Source organism: Saimiri boliviensis, chromosome 2 (genome assembly GCF_048565385.1).
Source record: "Saimiri boliviensis isolate mSaiBol1 chromosome 2, mSaiBol1.pri, whole genome shotgun sequence".
NCBI classification, from domain to species: Eukaryota; Metazoa; Chordata; class Mammalia; order Primates; family Cebidae; genus Saimiri; species Saimiri boliviensis.
In genome coordinates this window covers 141,270,589-141,291,631 of record NC_133450.1, presented here as the reverse complement: position 1 = coordinate 141,291,631, position 21,043 = coordinate 141,270,589, and the positions used below count along the sequence as shown (strand labels likewise).

General features: G+C 60.2%; 1 protein-coding gene across 1 annotated transcript; it reads right to left on the bottom strand.

Moving 5' to 3' along the window:
- Positions 1-590: 590 nt before the first annotated feature.
- On the bottom strand, positions 591-11,348 carry MYMK (myomaker, myoblast fusion factor). The gene is made up of 5 exons (XM_003941386.4): positions 11,099-11,348; positions 6,318-6,432; positions 4,897-5,045; positions 1,973-2,089; positions 591-1,367 (listed from the first exon to the last, which is right to left on the bottom strand). The coding sequence occupies exons 1-5, from the start codon at positions 11,231-11,233 to the stop codon at positions 1,218-1,220; spliced, it is 666 nt and encodes a 221-aa protein (XP_003941435.1). The 5' UTR covers positions 11,234-11,348; the 3' UTR covers positions 591-1,217.
- Between the last annotated feature and the right edge of the window lie 9,695 nt (positions 11,349-21,043).

Here is a 21,043-nt window from a genome sequence, read left to right as displayed (position 1 = left end):
CTTGGGAGATGCCAGGCCCTCAGGGAGGGCAGCAGATGGGGCGGCCAGGCCAGGGAGTTGGAGGGACCATATCAGGGAGGGGCCGAGAGGGCCACCCTGTCCCCAGCCCAGGTGTGGAGCCAGCTCTCTCAGCCCTGGAGGCGTGCAGGGGGTGACTCTAGGACAAATAACCGCCCTCTTTCCATGGGCAGTGGACCCAGGCAACCACTCCCAAGCCGGTGGCATCATCTGGAAACACAAACAGCGCCCAGACAGGTGGGCTTGGAATCGCATGGGGCCGGGGGACGAAGGTTGTGAGGTGATGTCTGGGACCTGCTGCCGCCACCCCCGCCGTCCTGTACGGACAGGACCGCCCATGACATGCAGGGAGGCCCCGCCGAGGGAGCCCAGCATTTGGGCCCTGAGGCGTCTGCTCAAGGGCACTGCACCCAAACCCACCCCCTTGACATGCAGGGGATGGCGTGCAGGGCTAAAAGCCAGCACTGGGGCCAGAGGTGGTGCTCACGCCTCCCACACTGCCCACTACAGAGGAGCAGCCCCGCTCCGGGCCCTGAGCACGCGGGTGGGGTGGGAGAGCTGACGCTTGGCTGAGTCTTCTTTTAAGGATTAGGACGTATATAAAGTGTCTGGCATGCAGTCAGGTGGATACATCGAGGCACTTCTTACTGGTTATAATTATGAAAACGGCATGATTCAGGGGCCCGGCGGGAGGGGTGGCGCCTGAGTGGCCTGGGCCAGGGATACAGCTGGCCCGGCTGGCTCAGGCTTCCTAAATGGGGTCGTTCAGAGCCTGAGGGCACAGGACAGAGGTGGCGACTGAAGTTTCCAAGAAAAAACTGATGACATGGGAGTCCCCGTCATGGCTGGCCCCCGGCTGGGACTCCCGGGCCCCCGGCCAGCAGTGGGGTGGGCAGACGCCAAACCTAGGGCTTCACCAGATACGCCAATGGGTCGTGGCAAGGCCTGGGAGGAGAAGATTTTTATCTTTCCAGCTTGGTCCTGAGCACCCAGTCACAACGGAATAAACCGGTTCTTGAGACACATTTGGTGCAGCGTGGTGGGCGCGTCACAGACCCCCGGGGATCTCTCAGGGTATAGAAGAGATGTTTCTCTGGGGCAGGGAAGGACAGCGGGAGCTGCAGGAGGAGGAACGGTCTGGGACGCTGGCCAAGCGCGACCTGGGCAGGGCAGGAGCTCAGAGCCGGCCGGGCGTAGCGTCAGACACACGTGCAGCAGAGGGTGGAGCAGTCCAGCTTGGCCGGGGTCCCCGGGGCGCCAGCCTTCCTGTTGACCTTGGGCAGCAGCAGAACAAAGGACATGGCCAGCGCACAGTGGTAGAAGCTGTGGACGTAGGTGTAGTCCCAGTCCTGCCGGGGGCAGGCGGTCAGGCTGGGGCTCAGCCCCCTCTCCAAGGCCCACCCGAACCCCTCAAGGCCCCTGCCTCTGCCGTGGCCTGGTGTGCCCTGTGACACCTGCAGGAAGCCTCCCTCGCTGTCGCACTCACAGTGGCCTTTCCCTCCACCTAACCCCCGGGCAGCAAGGGCCAGGGCCATTCTCCAGGCCTCTAATGACAAGGCTGCACTCCTTCCTTCCACCCCATGGCTTCTCCCTGCTCTCCTCTCCTCCATCTTTCTCTCTCTCCCTCCCTTCCTCCCTCCTCCGGGTGTCGGGCACTGGCCCCAGCCCTCTCCCAGGCTGTGCTGCCGTCTGAGATGCCAGCTCTCTGCAGGCGGCCATCTTTGGTCTCTCTGTGACCTCTAGGTCCACACAGGCCATGGTGCTGGTGGTGCCGGGCATGGGCAGTGCCCCTGACACCGCCCTGGGAGGGGAGAGTGAGCAGGGAGTGATGCCTGACTTCGGCCTGGGACTGTCAGAGTCCCCCCAGCATGGGCACAGCCCTGGTATCCCCAGCTGAGCAGAGCCACGCTGAGTAGGCTCCCGGGCACAGGACACCTCCCCACTGGGCTGGTACCTCGAAGAAGAAGCGCAACATCAGGGCCAGTGCCCCGAAGCAGAGGCCGGGGCCTATCTGCTGGGTGTAGACGCTCTTGTCTGGGTACAGACCCTTCTTCTCCTTCATCTTCTGCAGCTGTGGGGACAGGAGCAAAGCACTTAGGTCACAGCACTGGGCAACACCCCTCCCCACGCCAGCCCAAGAGCCGACCCTGCCCAGGCTCACCCCAGCCCTCTCCCGGCCCGAGCCTCCTGCTGCCCCAGCCTCAGATGGCTGCTGCTGGACAGGGCTCTTCATGGTGGGACCCAGCAGGGACCCCAGCCTGGATGGCTGGGAAGGTGCCTCTGGGCCACATGCCCGACAAAGACCGCGCTTCCCTCCCGCCTCTTTGGGATGTGAAAGGTCACCCTTGTACCTCTCCTCCCAGCCGGAGGGGAGCCCGGGGTGGGGACTAGACTCCGTGATTGGTTATTGAAGAAGGTGCGGGAGTACTTGGGACCTCCCAGCCCAGGGTGGCCCGCGGGGGTGGCACTTGTGGTGGTCCCTGAGCCACAGACAAGCATCATTTGCTTTCCTAGTTAAAGGACCTATCTCATCCTCAGTAGACAAACCTGGCCTGCATGGCTTGCTTCCCAGGTCCCAGTGCTTAGGAAGGCTCCCGGGGGCGTTTCCACTTAGAGAGGGGTCTGCATCCCGAGGAAGATGCAGGAAGTTCGGGGCCACACCCCGGGGACCCACCAGGTATTTTCTAGGCCACTTCAAGTGGAGTCTACTTTGGATTTTCAAGGGCAGTTGTTTCCTGGAATGAGGGTGGATTTTTCTCCCTGAGCCTGGTCCCCTCTTGGGGGCGCTGGGGAGTGACAGCCCCGTGGGGAGGAAGTGAGGAGGGTCGGGTGATGGCGCCCTCGGAGCGGGGCCAGGCACATGGGGTACACTCAGGAGGCTTTAGATTTCAGTGGGTAAACTGTCAAACACAGTGTGTGGCACAAGCCCCTGCGGGCGGGGCAGCAAGAGCCGTATGCTGGGTCAGGTCGGGGTTTGCCACCCAGCGAATTATGAATCCATGCCCGGCTTTTCATTTTCTGGAATTTCATTGCCAACAAGGAATTGAGCACCTGCAGGCATATAGTAGCGTGAAGACAGCTGGACCGTGTGACCTTGGCTGGGTGCGGTGACCGAGGCTGCCAGCCCTCCTCTGGCCAGTCCTGCAGTAGCAACACTAGGGAGAAGGGAGGAGCCGGCCCCAGGTCACGCAGAGGGCCTGACCCCGCCCCAAGGGTGCCGTCACCCAGTCCTCCCTCCTTCCTCCCCACGTCCTTTCCCAACCCCTCTCAAGAGGGGAACGAGGCTCAGGGAGAAAAATCCACCTTCATTCCAGGAAACAATTGCCCTTGAAAATCCAAAATAAACTCCACACTAAATGGTCTAGAAAACAACAATCTGAGCCCAGATTCGGGGAGGCGGGCGGCCCCTCCCGGGTCCCTGTGGCCGGATCTGCAGCCCGAGGGCCTTGGCAGTCTCATGGCTCTTGGTGGGACCCCACCAGTGAATTCTCTTCTGGTCAATTACAGTTCAGCCCAGTTCAGACCTGGCCAAGACTAGTGGGAGGGGCAACCTTCCGGGGCAGAAGGAGGTGAGAGGTGGGTGGCCAGGACCCAGGGCCCCAGCACGCTCCTTCCTGCCACCACTCATGCCCAGTGCTCCCTCTCTCCCTGCCAAGTGACTCCCAGGGGCCTCCAGAGTCAGCCCAGGGTTAGCTCTGCTTCCCCAAGTTGCAGCCAGAAAGCGGCTCCTCTGTCTCCTGCTCAAAAGGTCAGGTCCTGGCCCCGCCCATCCTGCCATGACGTCCTGTCAAGTTGCTGAGGCCTCCATGCCTTGGTCTCTTCATAGGCTGAATGGCAAACCCATCCTCTGCTCCCTGGCTGCGGGGAGGATTGGGACGGGCTTTGCAAGCTGCCCATCTGGACTCGATTCCCCTCCCCACAGCCGAGGGCCCTCCTGCACCGAGAGCTGCCCTCCAGCATGCTGGGCACCTTGCAGCCCTGGTTGGGCCTGGCAGTGTGGCTCCAGCTGGCACTACAGAGAGGTAAAATGTGCCAGAGGGATGTTCAGGTGGTGCCTGGGCTGCCGCGGGCCTGGAGAGCTAGCCTGTTGGCCCCCAGGTCTGCGAGACCCCCGCAAGGGTGAGCTCCCTCCTGGTCTGGGGTTCCAGGAGACACCTCGGGTCTGCTCTGCCCTAAGGTCCCTCTTCAGCTTGGGCTAGTTTGAGTGAGGCTTGGTCCCTGAGCCAGGAGGGCGTTGGTGGGATGGAGGAGGCAGGGAGCACTGAGGACCGCGTGGGCCTCGTGGGGGCCAGCACCTCGCTGCTCTCAAGGGGCTGTCTGTGCTAGAAGCTCTGGCTCAGGCTGCTTCACTCTCACATCACACTCTCCCTCATGGCTAGAGCCAGGCTCAAGGCTCACTCCCTCCAGGAAGTCTTCCCAGATGACTCCAGGCCATTTTCCAAGTTGATGTTGCATCTCTAAAGCAGCTCATAGTGAGTGATGATGAGAGTGATAAGAAATAGCTCCCGTTTGTGGAGCGCGTTGGAAGCCAGGCCCCATGCCAGGACTTCAGGTGCCTCCTCTCAGTGAGTCTTCCAATCACCCCGTGAGGCAGGTGGGGGCTGTTATCACACTTGCTTTCCATATCCGGGCATGGAGGCTGAGAGGTTGGGTAACCAGGGCTCAGTCTGGAGCTGGTGAGCACAGACAGGATTCACACACGGTCTGCACAGCCGGAGCACCTGATGGCCATTTTCTAAGTGTTTTCATGGAATTCCTGCCTCCACCCACTTGCCTGTGAGGCCAGGAGGTAAATGAAGACCTGAGACAGGAGGAGTCGGACAGGGAGGGGTGACGGGCCCCCGGGTCCCCATCCGTCGAGGCTCGCGTGGCACGCACCCACTTCGTTGTGATGATGAGGATGGCAGTGCCGATGGGGCCCGAGTACACCCCGTAGCCCCGGCGGTCATGGTAGACCCGCACAGCGATGGTCAGGACACCGAACATCACAAACGTGGACCGCTTGGGCTCGTCGAAGTCGGCCAGTGCTGGAGGGCCAGGGAGACACGGGGGGCGGTGAGTGGTCTCTCTTGCTCCTCCTGGCTAACCCCCACCCCCCAGCTCCCAGGAGGCATCCTGTAGGTGCCCCCTCTCGGCATCCCCTCAGCCAGTGAGACCCTGAAGCCCAGCCTGGTCATTGACGGGGTCTGAATATCAGCCGGCGTGAGAAGACAGGCAGCCTGCTGCTTCCCCATGGACACAGCCGTGTGGGTTGTGCTCCCAGCACCTCGTTTTAATAAATAGACCACAGCTGGTTGTGGTGGCTCATGTCTGTAATCTTAGTGCTTTGGGAGGCGGAGGCGGGAGGATCGTCTGAGGCCAGGAGTTCGAGACCAGCGTGGGCAACACAGTGGAACCTCCTCTCATCTCCACAAAAAGTTAACTAGGTGTTGTGCATGCCTGTAGTCCCAGCTACTCAGGAGGCCGAGGCGGGAGGATCCTCTGAGACCAGGAGTTCGAGACCAGCATGGGCAACACAGTGGAACCCCCTTATCTCCATAAAAAAGTTAACTAGGTATTGTGGTGCATGCCTGTAGTCCCAGCGACTCAGGAGGCCGAGGCGGGAGGATGGCTTGGGCCTGTGAGTTGGAGGCTGCAGCGAGCCGTGTTCATGCCACCGAACTCTGGCCTGAGTGACAGAGTGAGATCCTGTGGCTAAAAATCAAGCACCACTATGCAAAGTGAATAGGCTCGAACCTGTTCCACAGGGTCGCAGGAGGATGACACTAAGACTCAAGAGGAGAGCTGAAGCCCCTCCCAGGCCCGGCTCCATGGCAGGGCGCCTTCAGGTGATGGGGACCCTGCCACAGACAAGTCGGTGGGAGAAAAACACTGTGGGGCAGGAGGCTTAGGAACGGTCCTGTCTTCCAGGCTGGCTATCACTTGTGTGTGTTGATGTTTGTATGAAAGTCTGGGAGGCGAAACCCCTGAGCGGTGGACGGGGGTGCCCCCGGGAGGGAGAGACAGGAGGGAGCGCTTTCACGTTTTCCTTCGTATGCCTCTGCCGTTGAAATGCGTCACAGCAAGTTTTTACCAAATGAGTCGTTTTAAAAGCATATGAAAAACAGGCATCAAGGCATTTCAGAGGTGCGCGTTCCTTTTCATAGGTTAAGCACAGCCCTGAAACCGGAACGAGGGAAGAGGTCCCTGGGGATGGGAGTGAGTGGGGATGCAGGGCAGGCTGGTTTGAGGGTGGGCGTGTGGACACCGGGGGGCCAGCCCTTGTTCGCAGGGCTTGGCTACAGGGGGTAAGCACTCACCCATCAGCGAGACCCACATGCTCAAGGCCGTCCCGTAGACGCTGAAGTACTCTAGGAGGTCATGGCGCATGAAGCACAGCACTGACAAGCCGGGCCCGCTGCAGGCATGGTGGAGCTGCCGGAAAACGCACAGGTGGTCACAGGCAAAGAGGACGGGGCCGGTCCCCGAGCCACGGCCCCTGGAGCGCCAGGCCACTTGCTGGCTTCGAGAGGTCACTTCGGTGCGTCACTTCGTGACTGTGTGCCTCAGTCTCCCCATCTGAAAAATGGGGGCATTGCCGAGTACTCCCACTGAGGGTCCTGTGGGGATTAAGTGGCACAGGCAAGTGACGTGTGTAGGGACCGGGGTGTGCCAAGGGTTCACTGAACGTCACTTTGGCAGAATGCGCTCATCTGCACAGGCAGGACAGGGTGGAGACCGCGTGGTCACTCAGTGAAGCCTGCTCAGGTAGGGTGGTCCCGGGGGCAGAAGGCCACACGGCTCTCCCTGAACCTTCAGCATCGTGCTTTCAGGAAGCACACAGCTTCGAGTTCATTTACTAATCTTTGGATGTGGGTCCAGAGCCTCTTTGGGGCTCCTTTGCTCTTCGGGGGCTCCTGGAGCCCTTTCTTGCACAAATGATCCCTCTGATGACTGGTCTACACTGCAGCAGTGTTCTCAGGCTTGAGTGGGCATCGAATGCCTGGGGCCTTGTTTAGACACAGGTTGCTGAGCCCCGCCTGAGAGCTGCTGACTCGGGAGGGCTGGTTTGGGTAGGAAACGTGCGTTTCGAGCAGATTCCCTGCAGCGCAGCAGCGACTGGCAGGGCCGCACTGTGACAGCTGGGCTGCAGCTCCCAGGTTCTGTGGCTTTAACGTGGACAAAGATCTCAGAGCCCCCTCGCAGGAGCTGAGCGCGGCCCCCCAGGCTTACCCAGCTCCGCCCTGTGCCCTCATCGCTGCCTCCCCGATATCTACTTCCACGGCAATTTTTAAAGCAAAACGCTACCAGGGAGTGTTTTCAAAGCAGCCAACTGCTTTTCTACAGAAAACAACTCTCTTCTCTTGGATTCGCATTTCATCATTTTAAGTAATATTTAATTACATGACATAATTATTTTGACGGGTTCAACTGGCACAAACAAGCTTGGGAACCAGCACGGTGGACTCTGGGTCAGCCCAGCTCAGCGGGAGGGGCAGACGGGCTGGAAAGCAGCCTGTGTCTGGAAGTGACAGGGACACCACAGAGGGAGCGGGGGCCCTGGGTGACCCGGGGTGCGGGCGAGTTGGGGTCGAGGCAGAGTGCTCCTACAGTTACAACCGAGCGTCCTCGGTTACAATTGCACGCGGCCTACACCTAGGAGACATTAATAGAGATCTAGCAACTAAAACAAGGGAGGAGGCAGTCCTGCTTCCCTCTGTTCTTGCCAGGCCCATCCAGAAGACCGTGCCGAGCTCTGTAGGCTGAACCTTTTCTTTTTTTTGAGATGGAGTTTCGCTCTTGTTACCCAGGCTGGAGTGCAATGGCGCGATCTCGGCTCACCGCAACCTCCGCCTCCTGGGTTCAGGCAATTCTCCTGCCTCAGCCTCCTGAGTAGCTGGGATTATAGGCACGCGCCACCATGCCCAGCTAATTTTTTGTATTTTTAGGAGAGACGGGGTTTCACCATGTTGACCAGGATGGTCTCGATCTCCTGACCTCGTGATCCACCCACCTTGGACTCCCAAAGTGCTGGGATTATAGGCGTGAGCCACCGTGCCCGGCCGCCTGCACCTTTTTTGAAGTGAGACTGGCAAAGAAGTGGCTAGAGGAGGGAGAGCAGCCGTGGACGTGACTGCTTCCCTTGGGGACAGGGAAGCTTCAGAAGGGGTTGGCTCAAGGTGTTCGCACCTCCGTGGGAGACAGGAGCGAGGAGGACTCAGGCCCTGTGCTGTTCTCCTGTTCCCTGGGCTCCTTTCCACCCCACCCCAGCCTCGTCGCCTGCTCTCTCTGCACCTCGCCGTAGCACAGATCATTATGTATGATTAAGCCATGCACCGCGAGATTTTGATAAGGCCTGTGCCCTTTGCCCTTCGGGAGCAGGGATGGCTGTGTCTGGTCCCAACTGCATGGATGGCTCCCGGCATAGAGTGCTTGCTGTGTGTGTTCAGGGAGGGGGAGGCTAGGTTCTGAGCAGTCTGAAGGAGAGCCCGCCCACCCTGGGGACCCAGCCTCTGCCACCGGGCCGTTGGCTCCTCTCGATGGTGGGAACTTAGCTCTGTCCCACAGGTGGGGAAGGTGAAATTCAGAGCGGCACCGCCTGCCCAAATTGGTGAAATAGCGCAGCACTTTGGAACCCACCACCTCTCTGTATCTGGCAGTGCAGGCGGCAGGGCTGGCCCCGCCAGGGCTGGAGGGGTGGGTATGACTGGGGACCAGGGGGTCAGAGCTCAGGCTTGGGAGTCCGACTTGGCAGATGCTCCCAGTGGGAGCTCGGGTGAGTGGCTGGCAAGGGAGCCTTCTCTGTTGTGTGGGGATGAGCGCGCCCCATCTCCGTGGGGTCTGCACACGCAGCAAGGGGTCCAGCACAGAGATGGAGACGGTCATGGGAGGGGCCTGATTGGAAGGGAAGGGACGCCACACAGTCAGCAGAACTTTGGGAGGGACTGAGTGTGACTTTGAGGATGGAAGACATTTGTCACGAGAGGCAGCTGCCTCTGCCACTCTGGGTGGGGCAGGGTGGGGCCTCCGAGACCAGTGCAGAGGCAGCTGTGGGGCCAGCCCAGGCCCAGGCAGGGAGGGGTGGCCTGGTGGGTGCTTGTGGTTTGCTGGTCTGGATCTAACAGGGGCCTTGAGAACAAGACCCCAGCATCTCTCCCTGTGCTAAGGCCCTGGGATCTGCAGAGAAATCCTGGCTCCCCTCTGGGCTTCGGTATCTTATCTGCCCGAGAGGATTCCTAGTCCTCGCCCAGGCTGGAGTCCCAGAGGAGCGAATGCAGTGGCACTTGGGTGAGTCGGGAGCTCTGGAGAGTTTGAGGCTCACAGTGGCACAAATGACTCTGCCTCTCTGGAATTCGGTTTCTTCATCTGTCAATTGGGAATCAAGATCCAGGTCTTGCGGGGAAGGTGAAAGGCTGAATCAGACGCTGTATATAGAGCACCCAGCCCAGTCCCCCAGCCTGGATGCTGGCTCTCGAGATGGACTCAGAAACTCCAGGGCATCTGGTTCCACAAAGGACCCAGCCTGTCCCTGGCCAGTGTCCCCTGTGGGAGTGGAACATACCAGAGGGGCCGTGTGCATGCCTCGCTCATAGCCAAGCACACACACTCAGCTTCTCCCACTGCAGACAAAATTGGACTTGACCAATTCAGGATGCAAGTGTAACATGTGAGTACATGCTTGCAAACACGTGTGCACTCGGCCTCCCCCGCTCAGGACTGCCTGTGCGCGCACACACGCACTTGGCATTCTTGCCCACAGAGGCCCTGCTGCTGGAGAAGGAGGCTGTCTGTGGAGGGGAGATGGGGTTTTCACGGGTCGGCCCAGCATTGCCCCGAGAAGGAGGCTGGTCGGATGTTTGCCTCCCCGGAGCGGGTGTCGTGCTGGGGATTGCGCTGCCGGTGAAGGAGGGGTCTGATGGAAGGAGAGCAGGAGGTGGGGCAGCAAGTGTGGGAGCCCGCAGTGAGGGCATGTCAGCAGAGAGAGTCCGAGAGACGCAGAGGCAGGAAGGCAGGAGGTACCTAGACAGACGAATGACAGCTGAATGGAGAGACGGTAATAGAGAAATAGACGGCAGGTAGATGGCTGGGTAGCTAGGTAGCTGGAGAGAGAGAGGCAGAGAGAGAGAGAGAGGAGAGAGCTGGAGCGGTAGACAGCTAGAGCCAGAGAGACACATGGAGAGTCTGGGACTAAACTGGTGAGGGGGGATCAAGAGCTTCAGAGAGAGTGAATTCCATGGGGATCGAGTTCCAGAAATCAAAAGAGAACCAGACAGAGAAAGGCAAAAAAAAAAAAAAAAAAAAAGGGAAACAGAGGAAACCAGACATACAAAACCAGTAAGAGAAACACAGAGTGAAAGAGACCCAGAGAGAGAGACAGAGAGAGAGAGAAAACAGGTCCTGGAAACAGGCACCTCGGAAACTTCCAGGCACTCCTGAAACACGGAGGATAATCCACCCAATGACAGGTACCAGGAAACAGAGAGCAGGAAAGAGCCAGAGAGAGAGCGGCGGGAGTCAGCCAGCCAGACATAGATGGATGGAAAGAGAAAGCCCCACAGGGAGAGAGGTGGGCCCCAGAAGAGGGAGAGGTCCGCAGGCCCTGCTGAATGAGGGCGGCTCCAGGATTCTGGAATCAGACTCACCCTGGCGTTCACACTCCCTAAACCCCACAGACCCCTTCCCAGGCCTGGCTTGCCCCATTTATCTCTGCTCCATCGGGGCCTATGAGTAGAGCTGGAAGAGACATGGGGAGGGGAGGTGGCCCACGGGCAGCCCTGCGGCGTTGATTAGCAGCTGAGAACAGGGCCACCCTGGAAGGGCTTGTCCTCAGCTCAGTGGCACTGCTCCACCCTGGGCTTGGTCTCACACAGGCAGTGATCCCAAAGCAACTTCCTGGCACAGATAGGGAAACCGAGGTCCAGAGAAGGGAAGGGGCTCCCCTAGTCCTCTCTCTCCAGTCTCCAGACCCCACCTGGTCTCGCTCTTTCATTTTCAAATCCCTTTTGCCCGTCACCCAATATGAGAGAGCCGTGGACAGACAGTCTCTCCTCTGGCTCCAGTATGGGGCCTGTGTGGGTCTTCTCCTGGCCCCAAAACTCACCGCCACGAAGAACAGCGTGAAGAGGTAGACCATGGCTTCCATGTGGAACCGCCTCTTGGCCGCGATGCTGACAGTGGGGAGAAAGGCCAGGCTGCTGAGGGTGGGCAGGAGGAGCTTGGCCACCAGCGTCCCCATGGGCTGGGAAGAAAGCACTGGCTGGGGCGGGGTGGGTGCTGGGGTTCTGGGTCCCCAGCACAGGAGCACGAAGGGAGAAGGGCAGCTCCCTTTGGGCAGCGCTCTGATGGCAGCTGCGGGGAGCGCCCACGAGAGGATTTAAATGCCCTGGACGGAGGCGGGGATGTGGGCACACATGTCGAGTAACAGACGGAGAGGGTCAGCAGCTGACACGCCACGTGACCAGCACTTGCCTCTGATTTTTCTTTTCTTTTCTTTTTTTTTTTTTGAGATAGAGCCTCGTTCTGTCGCCACGCTGGAATGCAGCGGCACAATCTCTGCTCACTGCAACCTCTGCCTCCCGGGTTCAAGAGATTCTCCTGCCTCAGCCTCTGGAGTAGCTGGGACTACAGGTACGCGCCACCATGCCCAGCTAATTGTTGTATTTTTAGTAGAGACGGGGGGAAGGGAGGCCACCATGTTGGCCAGGCTGGTCTCGAACTCCTGACCTCAGGTGATCTTATCGCCTCGGCCTCCCAAAGTGCTGGGATTACAGGCGTTTTTTCGTTGTTGTTGTTTATTCATTCATTTATTATTTTTGAGAGGTCAGAGGAGTCGATTCAAAGATTCAAGGAGACCATATTTCTTTTCTCTGAGGCATTGACCTTGAGATAACGTCCCCAACAGGACGATCCCGCCTTCCAGATGTTTTCCATCCTGGTCCTCCCCCGAGAATAGGGAGCCTGGTGGATGCCGCTTGGGTCGTGTGTCCAGGGGTAGCCTGAGGTGAGAGGACCCAAGATTTCGCCAATTCTAATAATTAAGAGGACCTTGTAGATAAGTGTCCCACCTTACCAGCCCACATATATTTCTCACTTGCCAGCTCTTGCCCCACAGAGGTTTCCTTGGTGACTAGACTAATGTTCTTTTCTACCTGGTTACACTGTTTCACACTGTAAGTAAACAACCCAGGACCATCTCTTCTGGCATTCCAAGCACCAGGCCGGGGCTGTCCTCTCAATGTTTCTTCCCTCTCCTGTTGACAGCCCCTCTTTGGCTGCCCTTCCAGAAACTACCTTCCCTTGGTGCAAGAGGTCTCGGGGGAGCTGTCTGGCAGGGGGCCCCCCTCCCCTGGCCAAGGAATGCTGGGTGTGTGTGGTCTGAGCTACGCAGGCAGACTCTGTCTCCCTGGATTGATTGACTGATTTGTAATTAGCAAAAGAACAGCTTTCACTTCCACTCTTTTTTTCATTGTGACATAATTCCCATAGGACAAAACGCACAGATTTGACATGTAGAGTCAGATGAAAATGCACCTTTGTAACCACCGGCGTCTCCGTCCTCACCCCCCGGGATGCTCTCTTGAGCCCTTTCCGCCGAGCCCCTGCGGAGACAGCCGCTGGTGTGACTTCTGCCCCGGAGCCTGACTGCCTGTCCTAGGACTCCTACAAGTGGACCGTGGGCTCTTTTGGATCTGGCTTCTTTTGCTCACAATGTAACATAATGTCTGTGCGATTTGTCCCTGTCACACTGTTGGCCAGTCTGGTTGGTTGCTGGTGGCTGGTGTCCTGTGTCTTTGTTCTCCTGGAAATTAGAATCTGGGGACAGCAAGGCTGAGGACTGTCCCAGCACTGGCCCCTCCAAGAGAGGCTGCTGGTCAGTCCCTCCTGTGAGGCCCGGCTGCCGCCCCGCTCCCTCCATGTGGGAGCTCTCACAGCGCTTTCCAGAAACCTCTCTTGTCTTCAATTGGCTGGAGCCCATTTCTGCTGTTTGCAATGAAACGTCTGACTAGATACGTCTTATTCTTCTGCTTAAGACTCTTCTGAGGCGCCCATAGCCTGAAGGGTGAAGTCCAAATGCTCACAGAGACCACCAGGCCATCGACGGCCAGACCCGTCCCCAGGACCCCCATGCACACTCTCAGATGCTGCCTCCCTCCTCCCAGCCTCCCACCTCCCCTGCAGGGGGGCGCTTCCTGCCGGCCTGTCCCGGTGAATGCCTCCCTCCCTCTGCCTGCAGCCTAGGCAGCCTGTCGGTGGGGAAGGCTTCTGTGACAAACAGCACGCCCCCACCCTGTTCCCACTCCTGCCAAGGAAAGCTGAGGGGCTCCGCGTGGCGCCCTGAATGCCACGTCGCTCCTGACCTAGCGCCCGCCACCTTGGCGGAGATGTTGCTGTTGGGTTGTCTGGGCTGTGCCCCCCCGCCGCTGGACTGCAGGATCCAGGGCCTGGGGCTCTGGCTGTCTGGCTCCCCGTCCCGCCCCCCACGCCCAAGCCTGGCACATGGTGGGGCTCAGCACACACGGGCTGAATGAATGACTTTGTCAAAAGAATGAATGAAAGTCCAAGGAGGCGGGGCTGCCGCACACTTCAGTCTGGCCTCTGAGAAGCCCAGTTCCCGCTCCAAATGGGAAAACCAGACCCGCTGTGTGTGTGTGCGGCTCTGGTGGGAGGCTCGTGATCCCCTGTGGGTCAGTCACGGCTGGGGGCCCGGTCCTCCTTGATCCTCACCTCCCAGCCCCTTGGCTCCCACTTAGACCGGGCCCCAGCCCCAGCCCCGAGCCCCCAGCCCGGCTTTCAGGAGCAATGGAAAAGAGTGCTGAGGAACGACGATTGGATGTCAGGTGCTGTGAGAAGCAGAGGAGGAGAGAGCTCTCTGGAGCCATAAACCCGCTTGAAAGCAGGAAAGCATTCCACAGTTGGTTTTGTGCATGCGTGTGTGTGTGTGTGTGTGTGTGTGTGTGTGTGTGTGTGTGTGTGTGTTTTGCAGCTGTAAACTCCAGGGCCAGGGCTGTAAGCTTGGGGAAGGGAAAAAGTGAAGGGGGAGGAGGTGGGCAGGGGAGCAGACTGCACATGTGTTGCAGCAATTAAGGAGGATGGGGGCCGGGAGGGACAGTCCCAAAGCGGGGAGACAGGTGGCTGGGCTTGGGGCAGCCTGGGGAGCCCCTGCAGAAAGGCTGGAACGTAAGCCGCTCTCTGAGGGGGGCAGTGGAGTGCAGAACGGAGGTGGGGGGGTGGCCTGTGTGTGGCTTCCGTCCGAGCCCTGGCCGCCTGGACACAGACCAGCTGGCTCTGGGGAAGGCGTCCAGCTCTGAACAGGACTGAAATGACCCTCGGTTCTCCCTGGAGCAGGGGAAGTGATTGGCCTGGGGAGCGGGGAGAGGGGGAGGCAGAGTGAGAAAGCCAGACCGGCTGCTGTGGGGGGTGTCGCTGTCCCAGGAGACACAGGGTGGGGGGCACAGGACTGGGCAGGCCGGGAGCCAGCTCAACCTGGGCAGGCACTGAGCCAGCACAGACGTGAGCTGGCACCCCTGGCCCTTCACGCCCCGAAGCCTCCCATGGCCCCTGCCTGCCAGCGCACCATTCAGAAGTCCCCAGCATCTACCCCACTCTCACCTGCTCCGGGCTTCAGACCCCGACAGCCACACAGACCCCAGGCTCTGGGCATCTGCAAGGCCTTCTGCCAGGAGGTCCTCCCGTGGTTCCCTGTGTAGCCTCAGCTTCTCCTGACCCCCCAGCGGGGTGTGGGCTCTCCCTGCTCAGGACCCCCACGGCACTGAGTGTGTCTTGAAAACCACTCATGTCCACGGACAGATGGACAGCACTGGCCATGTACTAAGGACTCTTCATACCTGTTTCTTTGGGCCCTCCCAGCGGCGGGAAGTGGGGTAGAGGCCTCTGTTCTCCCCATTTTGCAGTGGAGGAAACTGAGGCCCAGGGAGCAGCTGCAGCCCTCCTCTGCCCAGCAGATGGCATGGGCCCCGGTGGGCTCCAGAGGGCCGGTCCTGGCCATGCTGGGGAGCAGGGCCGCCCTGCACTCCCTTTCCCTCGCCCCATAGCGGCAGGAGCGCCCCTGCTTTATAGAGGCGCTGAAATGCCTGGAATGCAGGCAGCTCCTGCCTCCCGACAGCTGCCTGTCTGCCCAGCCCAGGAGAGCTGGCTGGCTGCTGCCTTTGTGTCCTTTAAAGTTTGAACACCTGACCTACATCCCTGGGTCAGCCCACAGCACAGCCGTCCTTGTGCCTGGGCTCTCCGAGGGGCCCACTGAGGCTCCCCTACACTTGCCGGGAGGGCATGGGCTTCGCTGCTTTCTGCCTGCTCCCTGGGGTCACCATGCTGCCTGGACTGCCACTCAAGGTCCTTCCCTGCGCAGCGTGACGTGGCTCTGCTTGCACCGCTGCAGCCAGCGCTGAGATGAGCAGTCCGCCACTGTCCTCAGCTGCAGGCGAAGATGAGCAGGCTCAGCTTCCAAACACCGGCCAGGTGAACCAGGCAGAGGGCACATCTGTTACCTGCTCCCCTCTGCAACACTGTGGGACAGTGCCTGGCAAGTCATTCACTGAGTGCGGCTGAGAGGAGACAGCCACACCTGGGTCAGCAGCAGCCCCAGCCCACAGCTTCTCTTGGGGACCTGAGAATTCAGCTCCTGGGACCCAGCCTGCCCTCGGGGACGGGACGTGTGGCTGGGTCAAAGGCTGGTGGGGTTGCTGCCGGGGGGCCCTTTGGGCAGGAGACCCTTTGCAGGCTTGCTGGAAGTCCTTCATCTTTGCCGGTCCTCCTGGAGCTGTCTCCCAGACCGCAGGGCTCTGTCTGAGCCTGGCCAGGCTGCAAAAGCCAGGACCCAGCAGAGCAGCAGCACCTGGCTCCGCGGCCCCTCTGTCCTGCCCTGCTCAGCTTTCCTTCCCTGGGGGCCCGTGGCAAGCTCACTTCACAGCCACGCCAGGGCTCCTCAGCTCCCTATCCACGCTCCAGATTTGGAGACAGAAGAGCCTCTTTCTCCTGGAGTCTCAGTCGGCTAGCCATAGGCCTGAGCTCCCCCGACTCCAGCTTCCAGCGCTGGCCTAACGGAAAACACCAGTGCTCCCGGCTGAGACAGAAGGAGGAAGAGAAGGAGGAGTAGCAAAGTTCTGTGGTCCAGCAGCAGCTGGTCATTCCAGGGGCAGTGCCCTCCTCAGGGCAGGCTCTGATGGGGGCTGTAGGGGTGCCACTCAGGGATGCCCAGTCTCCACCCGTGAGGTGAGCTACAGCAGGGTTGATGTTGGCATGGGGCATCCCAGAAGGGCATCGGAGTCCTGTGTGTGCTGGGAGGATGGAGAGCAGGCCAGCCCAGACCCACACCTCTCAGTGACCCAAAGGGTGCCCCTGCCTCCTTTGCAGGCCCCACGTCCCTGATGGCCCCAGTCTGGTGTCTGCCCCCACTTGCCTCTCTACATGGAAGCTTGTCCCTCCTGTGCACCACGTCCCTGGGCTTGGCTCTCTGGCCCCTCGCAGGGAAAGGAGAAGCTGAGTCAGGGCACATGAAGCCTTGGGCTCCAGGAATGTCGGGGGAGGCCATCAGGGAGAGTCCCACTGCTGAGCACATCTAGCTGATGGATCAGACTGAAAAAGTCTGCTCTGGTCTCAGATAGGCCGGGTCTAAGCCTTGGTCTCAGCTTCCTTCTCTGCCTGCACGTGGCAGTGTCACCTGACGTGGCATTGTCAGGACGGAGACGGGCGACAGCAGACTAGACACTGCTCCCTGGGCTACCTGTTGGGCTCAGAGCAAAGCGTGTGCAGCCCTTCCCCTCTCCACCCCCATTCCAGGCCCTTCTCCCATATGGACTCTTTTCAGCCTCACAGGAGTCCAGCGTGGGGAGTGCCTTATCACCCGCACCTTACAGGTGAGGAAGCCGAAGCACAGAGAAGTTTCTGCCCTCGCCCAAAGTCACCCAGCTGGAGGGAGCCAGAGTCAGGATCTGAATCCAAGGAGTCCGACTCCAGGCACTCACGTGCGGGCCGCTGCTCCTGTACTGTCTGACGAGCTGCTGCTTCCTACGCTGAGCCTGCACTCAGCCTCTAAGACAGGGCCCTTCTGAGTGCTGGGACCCAGGGTCCTATGTTTCCTGCTTCCCTTGGCCGTGACACCAGTGGGTGCCCACCCTGGTCACTGTGGGTGGCATGGGAGAAAGAGCTCACTGGCTGGGTGACATCCTCCTGCCCCCAACAGATGTGTCTGACATGGGGCATCTCTGGAGGTCACGGCCGTGGGTAAACAGAGCCCCCTGAGGGGCTGCCAGGAGCCAGGGTTCTTCCAGCCCTCCAGCTTTCAGATGACGCTTCCAGGAGTTGTGGTGCCCCGAAGGGGCCTCGGGGCTGCTGGGGAGAAGACGGGAGGTGGGAGCCCCCACCTCTGCTTTTGTCTGGGTTGTCTCTTGAGTGTCCCTGTGAGATGTCTGGGGCTAAATAAAGGATCTTGACCTTGTGCAACAAACCAGGAAATGTGGCCTGTCAGGGACAAGTGGCCTGAGGTGACCTGGCCAGCCAGGGGTCGTGCATGGACCTGGGACTGGCCAGGGAAGGCGGGGGAGGCTCTTCCCGTATGTCCAGGCCCGGGGGTGCCTCAGGGACATCTGGCTTCTATCCTGGGCCAGGAAGGAAGCTCTGGGAGAGGGATGGCCCTTGGGATTGCTGAGGCCCCCTCGCTCTTTCCCTGGGGCTGCCTTCTGAGTCCTGGACCTCTTCCTGGCCTGCCAGCCACCTCCTGGCTGGCCGCATGGTCCCTTGGTGGCCCCATCCCAGTCGGGTGTGAGAACTTTGGCTGGGTCTGCCCAGGAGGCTTCTAGGATGTTCTGGGTCCTGGGCTGGCAGCAGAGAAGGACCACAGGATGCCAGGGAAGGTGGGATTGGGGACCACTCTTGAGGCTGGGCCTGCTGGGCCTCTGGGTGCCAGAGAGAGGACCCACTCCCCACAGCTCGGACCATGTCCTTAAACTCCTGAACCTGCCGTGGCCACTAGCTGTGAGGACAGGCCCTGCTCCCAATGCGGCTAACACCCTCCCCAGGGAACCTCCGGGCCATCAGTCACGGCCCACTGGCCCCTCCGCCCCAACCCTGCTTCTCCATCCCCAGCATGTTTCCCTTGAACCCCACCCTCCCGGGCTTCCCTCACACATTTTCCTGCTGTCCTGTTTCTAAGCTCCTCAGATATCCAGAAAGCACTGGTGGACACAATCCCCTTCTTCTTTTTCTTTTTCTTTTTGAGACGGAGTCTCACTGTATCGCCCAGGTTGGAGTGCAGTGGCGCCATCTCGGCTCACTGCTATTTCTGCCTCCGGGGTTCAAGCAATTCTCCTGTCTCAGCCTCTCGAGTAGCTGGGATGACAGGCACACGCCACCACGCCCAGGTAATTTTTGTATTTTTAGTAGAGACGGGGTTTCACCATGTTGGCCAGGCTGGTCTTGAACTCCTGACCTCAGGCGATCCATCCACCTTGGCCTCCCAAAGTGCTGGGATTACAGGCATGAGCCACTGCTGGGATTACAGGCATGAGCCACTGCATCCAGCCGACAATACCCTTCTAACAGTAGGTGGTCTTCCTGGCACCAGGGTCATACGGCGGCAACACCCCCACAAACGCTGGTGGGTCGGGGCTGGGACCATCCTACATGGGGGACACCCAGGGAGGCCAGGAATTTGCAGGCCAAAGAGGGACCCTGGAGAGTGGAGGACTCACCTCAATGGCACTCCCCCAGAGGCGAGGAGCCCCTGGCATCAGGAGCTGCCAGCTTACCGGCCATATGCCAGGCGTCAGGAGACGCAGAGGATGCAGACCCTGCTCTGTGGGTCCCAGGTGCAGCTTGAGGGAGACATTTCCAGCCTAACTTGAGAATTGAAATAAAGTGCTGGGGCACTGGGGGACTTCCCGGGAGAGGTGGCCTCGCAGGAGCACCTACGGGAGCTGGGCATGTTGGGATGTGTGCGAAGGAAGGGCTTCCGAGAGGGGGCTGGGCAGGAGCTGGAGAGGTCCTGGAGCCGTCGCTTCTCTCAGTGACTGAGCAGATGCACCGAGCCCCAGGTGCGGGTCCCCTCCTGAGCACGGGGCCCCGTGCCATTGTCCTGGCAGCGAATCTGTGCAGCTGACCCAGTGGCTCCTCAGGCACGGAGTTTCTGCTCCCTAACCCTGGCCAGGACCCTGCACGATTTCCTGAGGACACAGAGGCTCAGAGGCCACTACGGTTCCTGAGAGGAGGCGCCCTCTCCTGCCCAGGGGTCCACCCCGACCGCCTTGCCTGTGGGGCCCATGCATTCAGCGCAGGGCAGAGGCCTCAGGGAGGGGCTCCCTCCTGCACTTATTCTCCATTGCCCCCCTCCCAAATTCCTACGGGTCTTCAGGACCCCCAGATGCCTTTCCTGGCTTCTGGTGTCTCCCTCTGAACCTTCCCGCCACCATGGCACAAGCAGCAGCCACGGCTCCCTTGGGCCTGGAGTCTGGGGGCTCTGGGGGTAAGGGGTAGGGGCGGTGTGGAGGTATGGCCGGCCACGGGAGCCAGGGCCTGGAAGGACACACGCCTGCAGGAGATCACAGAGCCAGGGAGTGGCTGGCCCCACAGGCCTGTCTCCCAGGCGCTCAGCCCGAAGCCTGTGCCGTCCTGCTGAGCCAAGAGAAGACACTGGGGGTGTTTGTGTTGGTCGGCTGTGGGGTCCCTCCCAAGGGAAACCGTTAGTCACCCTGGCGCTGGCCGGATGTGAGGCCACCAACACCAGGAGAGCATGGGGACAGTGCCAAGGGGTGCAAGGCCTGGCGGTCACCAGAGGAGAGAGAAGCGGGATGGCAGAGGCTCCAGAGTGAGTGCGATCCGGTCATGTGAGAGGAACTGTGTGTGTATGTGCAAGTGTGTGTGTGTGTGTGTGTGTGTGTGTGTGTGTGTGTGTGTGCTGGGTAACAGGTGCCACCACATCTGTGCTTCAGCACGGCGACCTCAGGGGGCAGTGTGGGCCCGGGTTAGGGTTAGGACTCGTCCTGCTTCCACACCAAAGGTGGCCCTGTGACCACCAGCAGCCACCACGCATCCCAGCAGCCCCAGCGGGAAAACGAGGTAAGTAAGACCTGCCTGCTCTTGGGTCTTGGGGAGAGAGACGTAAAGAATCCGGCAGATGGAGAGGACCCGACACACAGGAGCACTGGCATCCTAGCTTTGCCTGTTGGAGGGGTGACTCAGCCCCAAACCTCAGTTCTGCCACCTGTGAAGATAACTTAGATGGGTGCTGGCCTCGCAGCTCCGGGCCCGCAGGACAAGCTGGACAGAGGGCAGAGGGCGTTAGTACTTTCGCTACCGTTACTGGTGGCTTTCCTTCCCAGCCTTTCTGGTGGGTGGTCAGACACAGGGCAGAACTTTCTCAAGGAGGCAGCCGAATGAACTCCCAACAGTTTCTTCCAGTGGGGAGGACAGAGGGAAGGAGAAGGGTCTTCCAGGCACCTCTGTGGGCCCAGGACGTCGGCTGCGTGGAGGCAGGAGCTTGGATGAAAAGGCACAGACGATCTGACGGAACGCTGCCCCGGCTTCCTCCTCCTCCCCGTTTTGAAGGTGCCTCTGTTTGCCGAGGATGGGCTCCGGGGAGCCTGTTTGCAGAGGCTGGGGGCCCAGCCTCGCTTTAGGACAGCCTCACAAAGTATGGGGCCCTCAGGGGTTTCCCATGGGGGGCTCCATGCTCTGCCCAGTCTCGCTCCGCTCTGTGTCCTGACTCAGCGGGAACAGAGGCTTGAGCTCCAGGCATGGCCTGCCTGCGGCTGCCAGGCTGGTGCTGAACATCTGCGGTGTCCCTGCGCCTCTCTGCACTGGCCCTGGCTCTCTAGCCATCTGGTCAGCAGGCCGTGGGCATGTCTCACATCTGTCTCCTCCCTGGAGCCCGTGGCTCATTCTTGCTGGGTCTCCCCCGGTCCTTTCACCTGCTTAGGCCCCTGGGTCTCAGGGGCTTTCTGAGGCTGCTGGCCTGGGACACCGTCATCCCGGAAGTCCAGCCTTTCCCTCGGTACAGAGGGGGCGGTCAGACTGGACGCCTCATGCATCCCTG

Excerpts from the sequence above, each read along its gene's own strand:
- MYMK (XM_003941386.4), bottom strand. The coding sequence starts at position 11,233 with ATGGGGACGCTGGTGGCCAAGCTCCTCCTGCCCACCCTCAGCAGCCTG. Across the intron at positions 6,433-11,098 it reads TCACGCTGTTCTTCGTGGCG|CTCCACCATGCCTGCAGCGG; the intron begins GTGAGTTTTGGG and ends GTTTTCCGGCAG. Across the intron at positions 2,090-4,896 it reads TCATCATCACAACGAAGTGG|CTGCAGAAGATGAAGGAGAA; the intron begins GTGCGTGCCACG and ends CTGTCCCCACAG.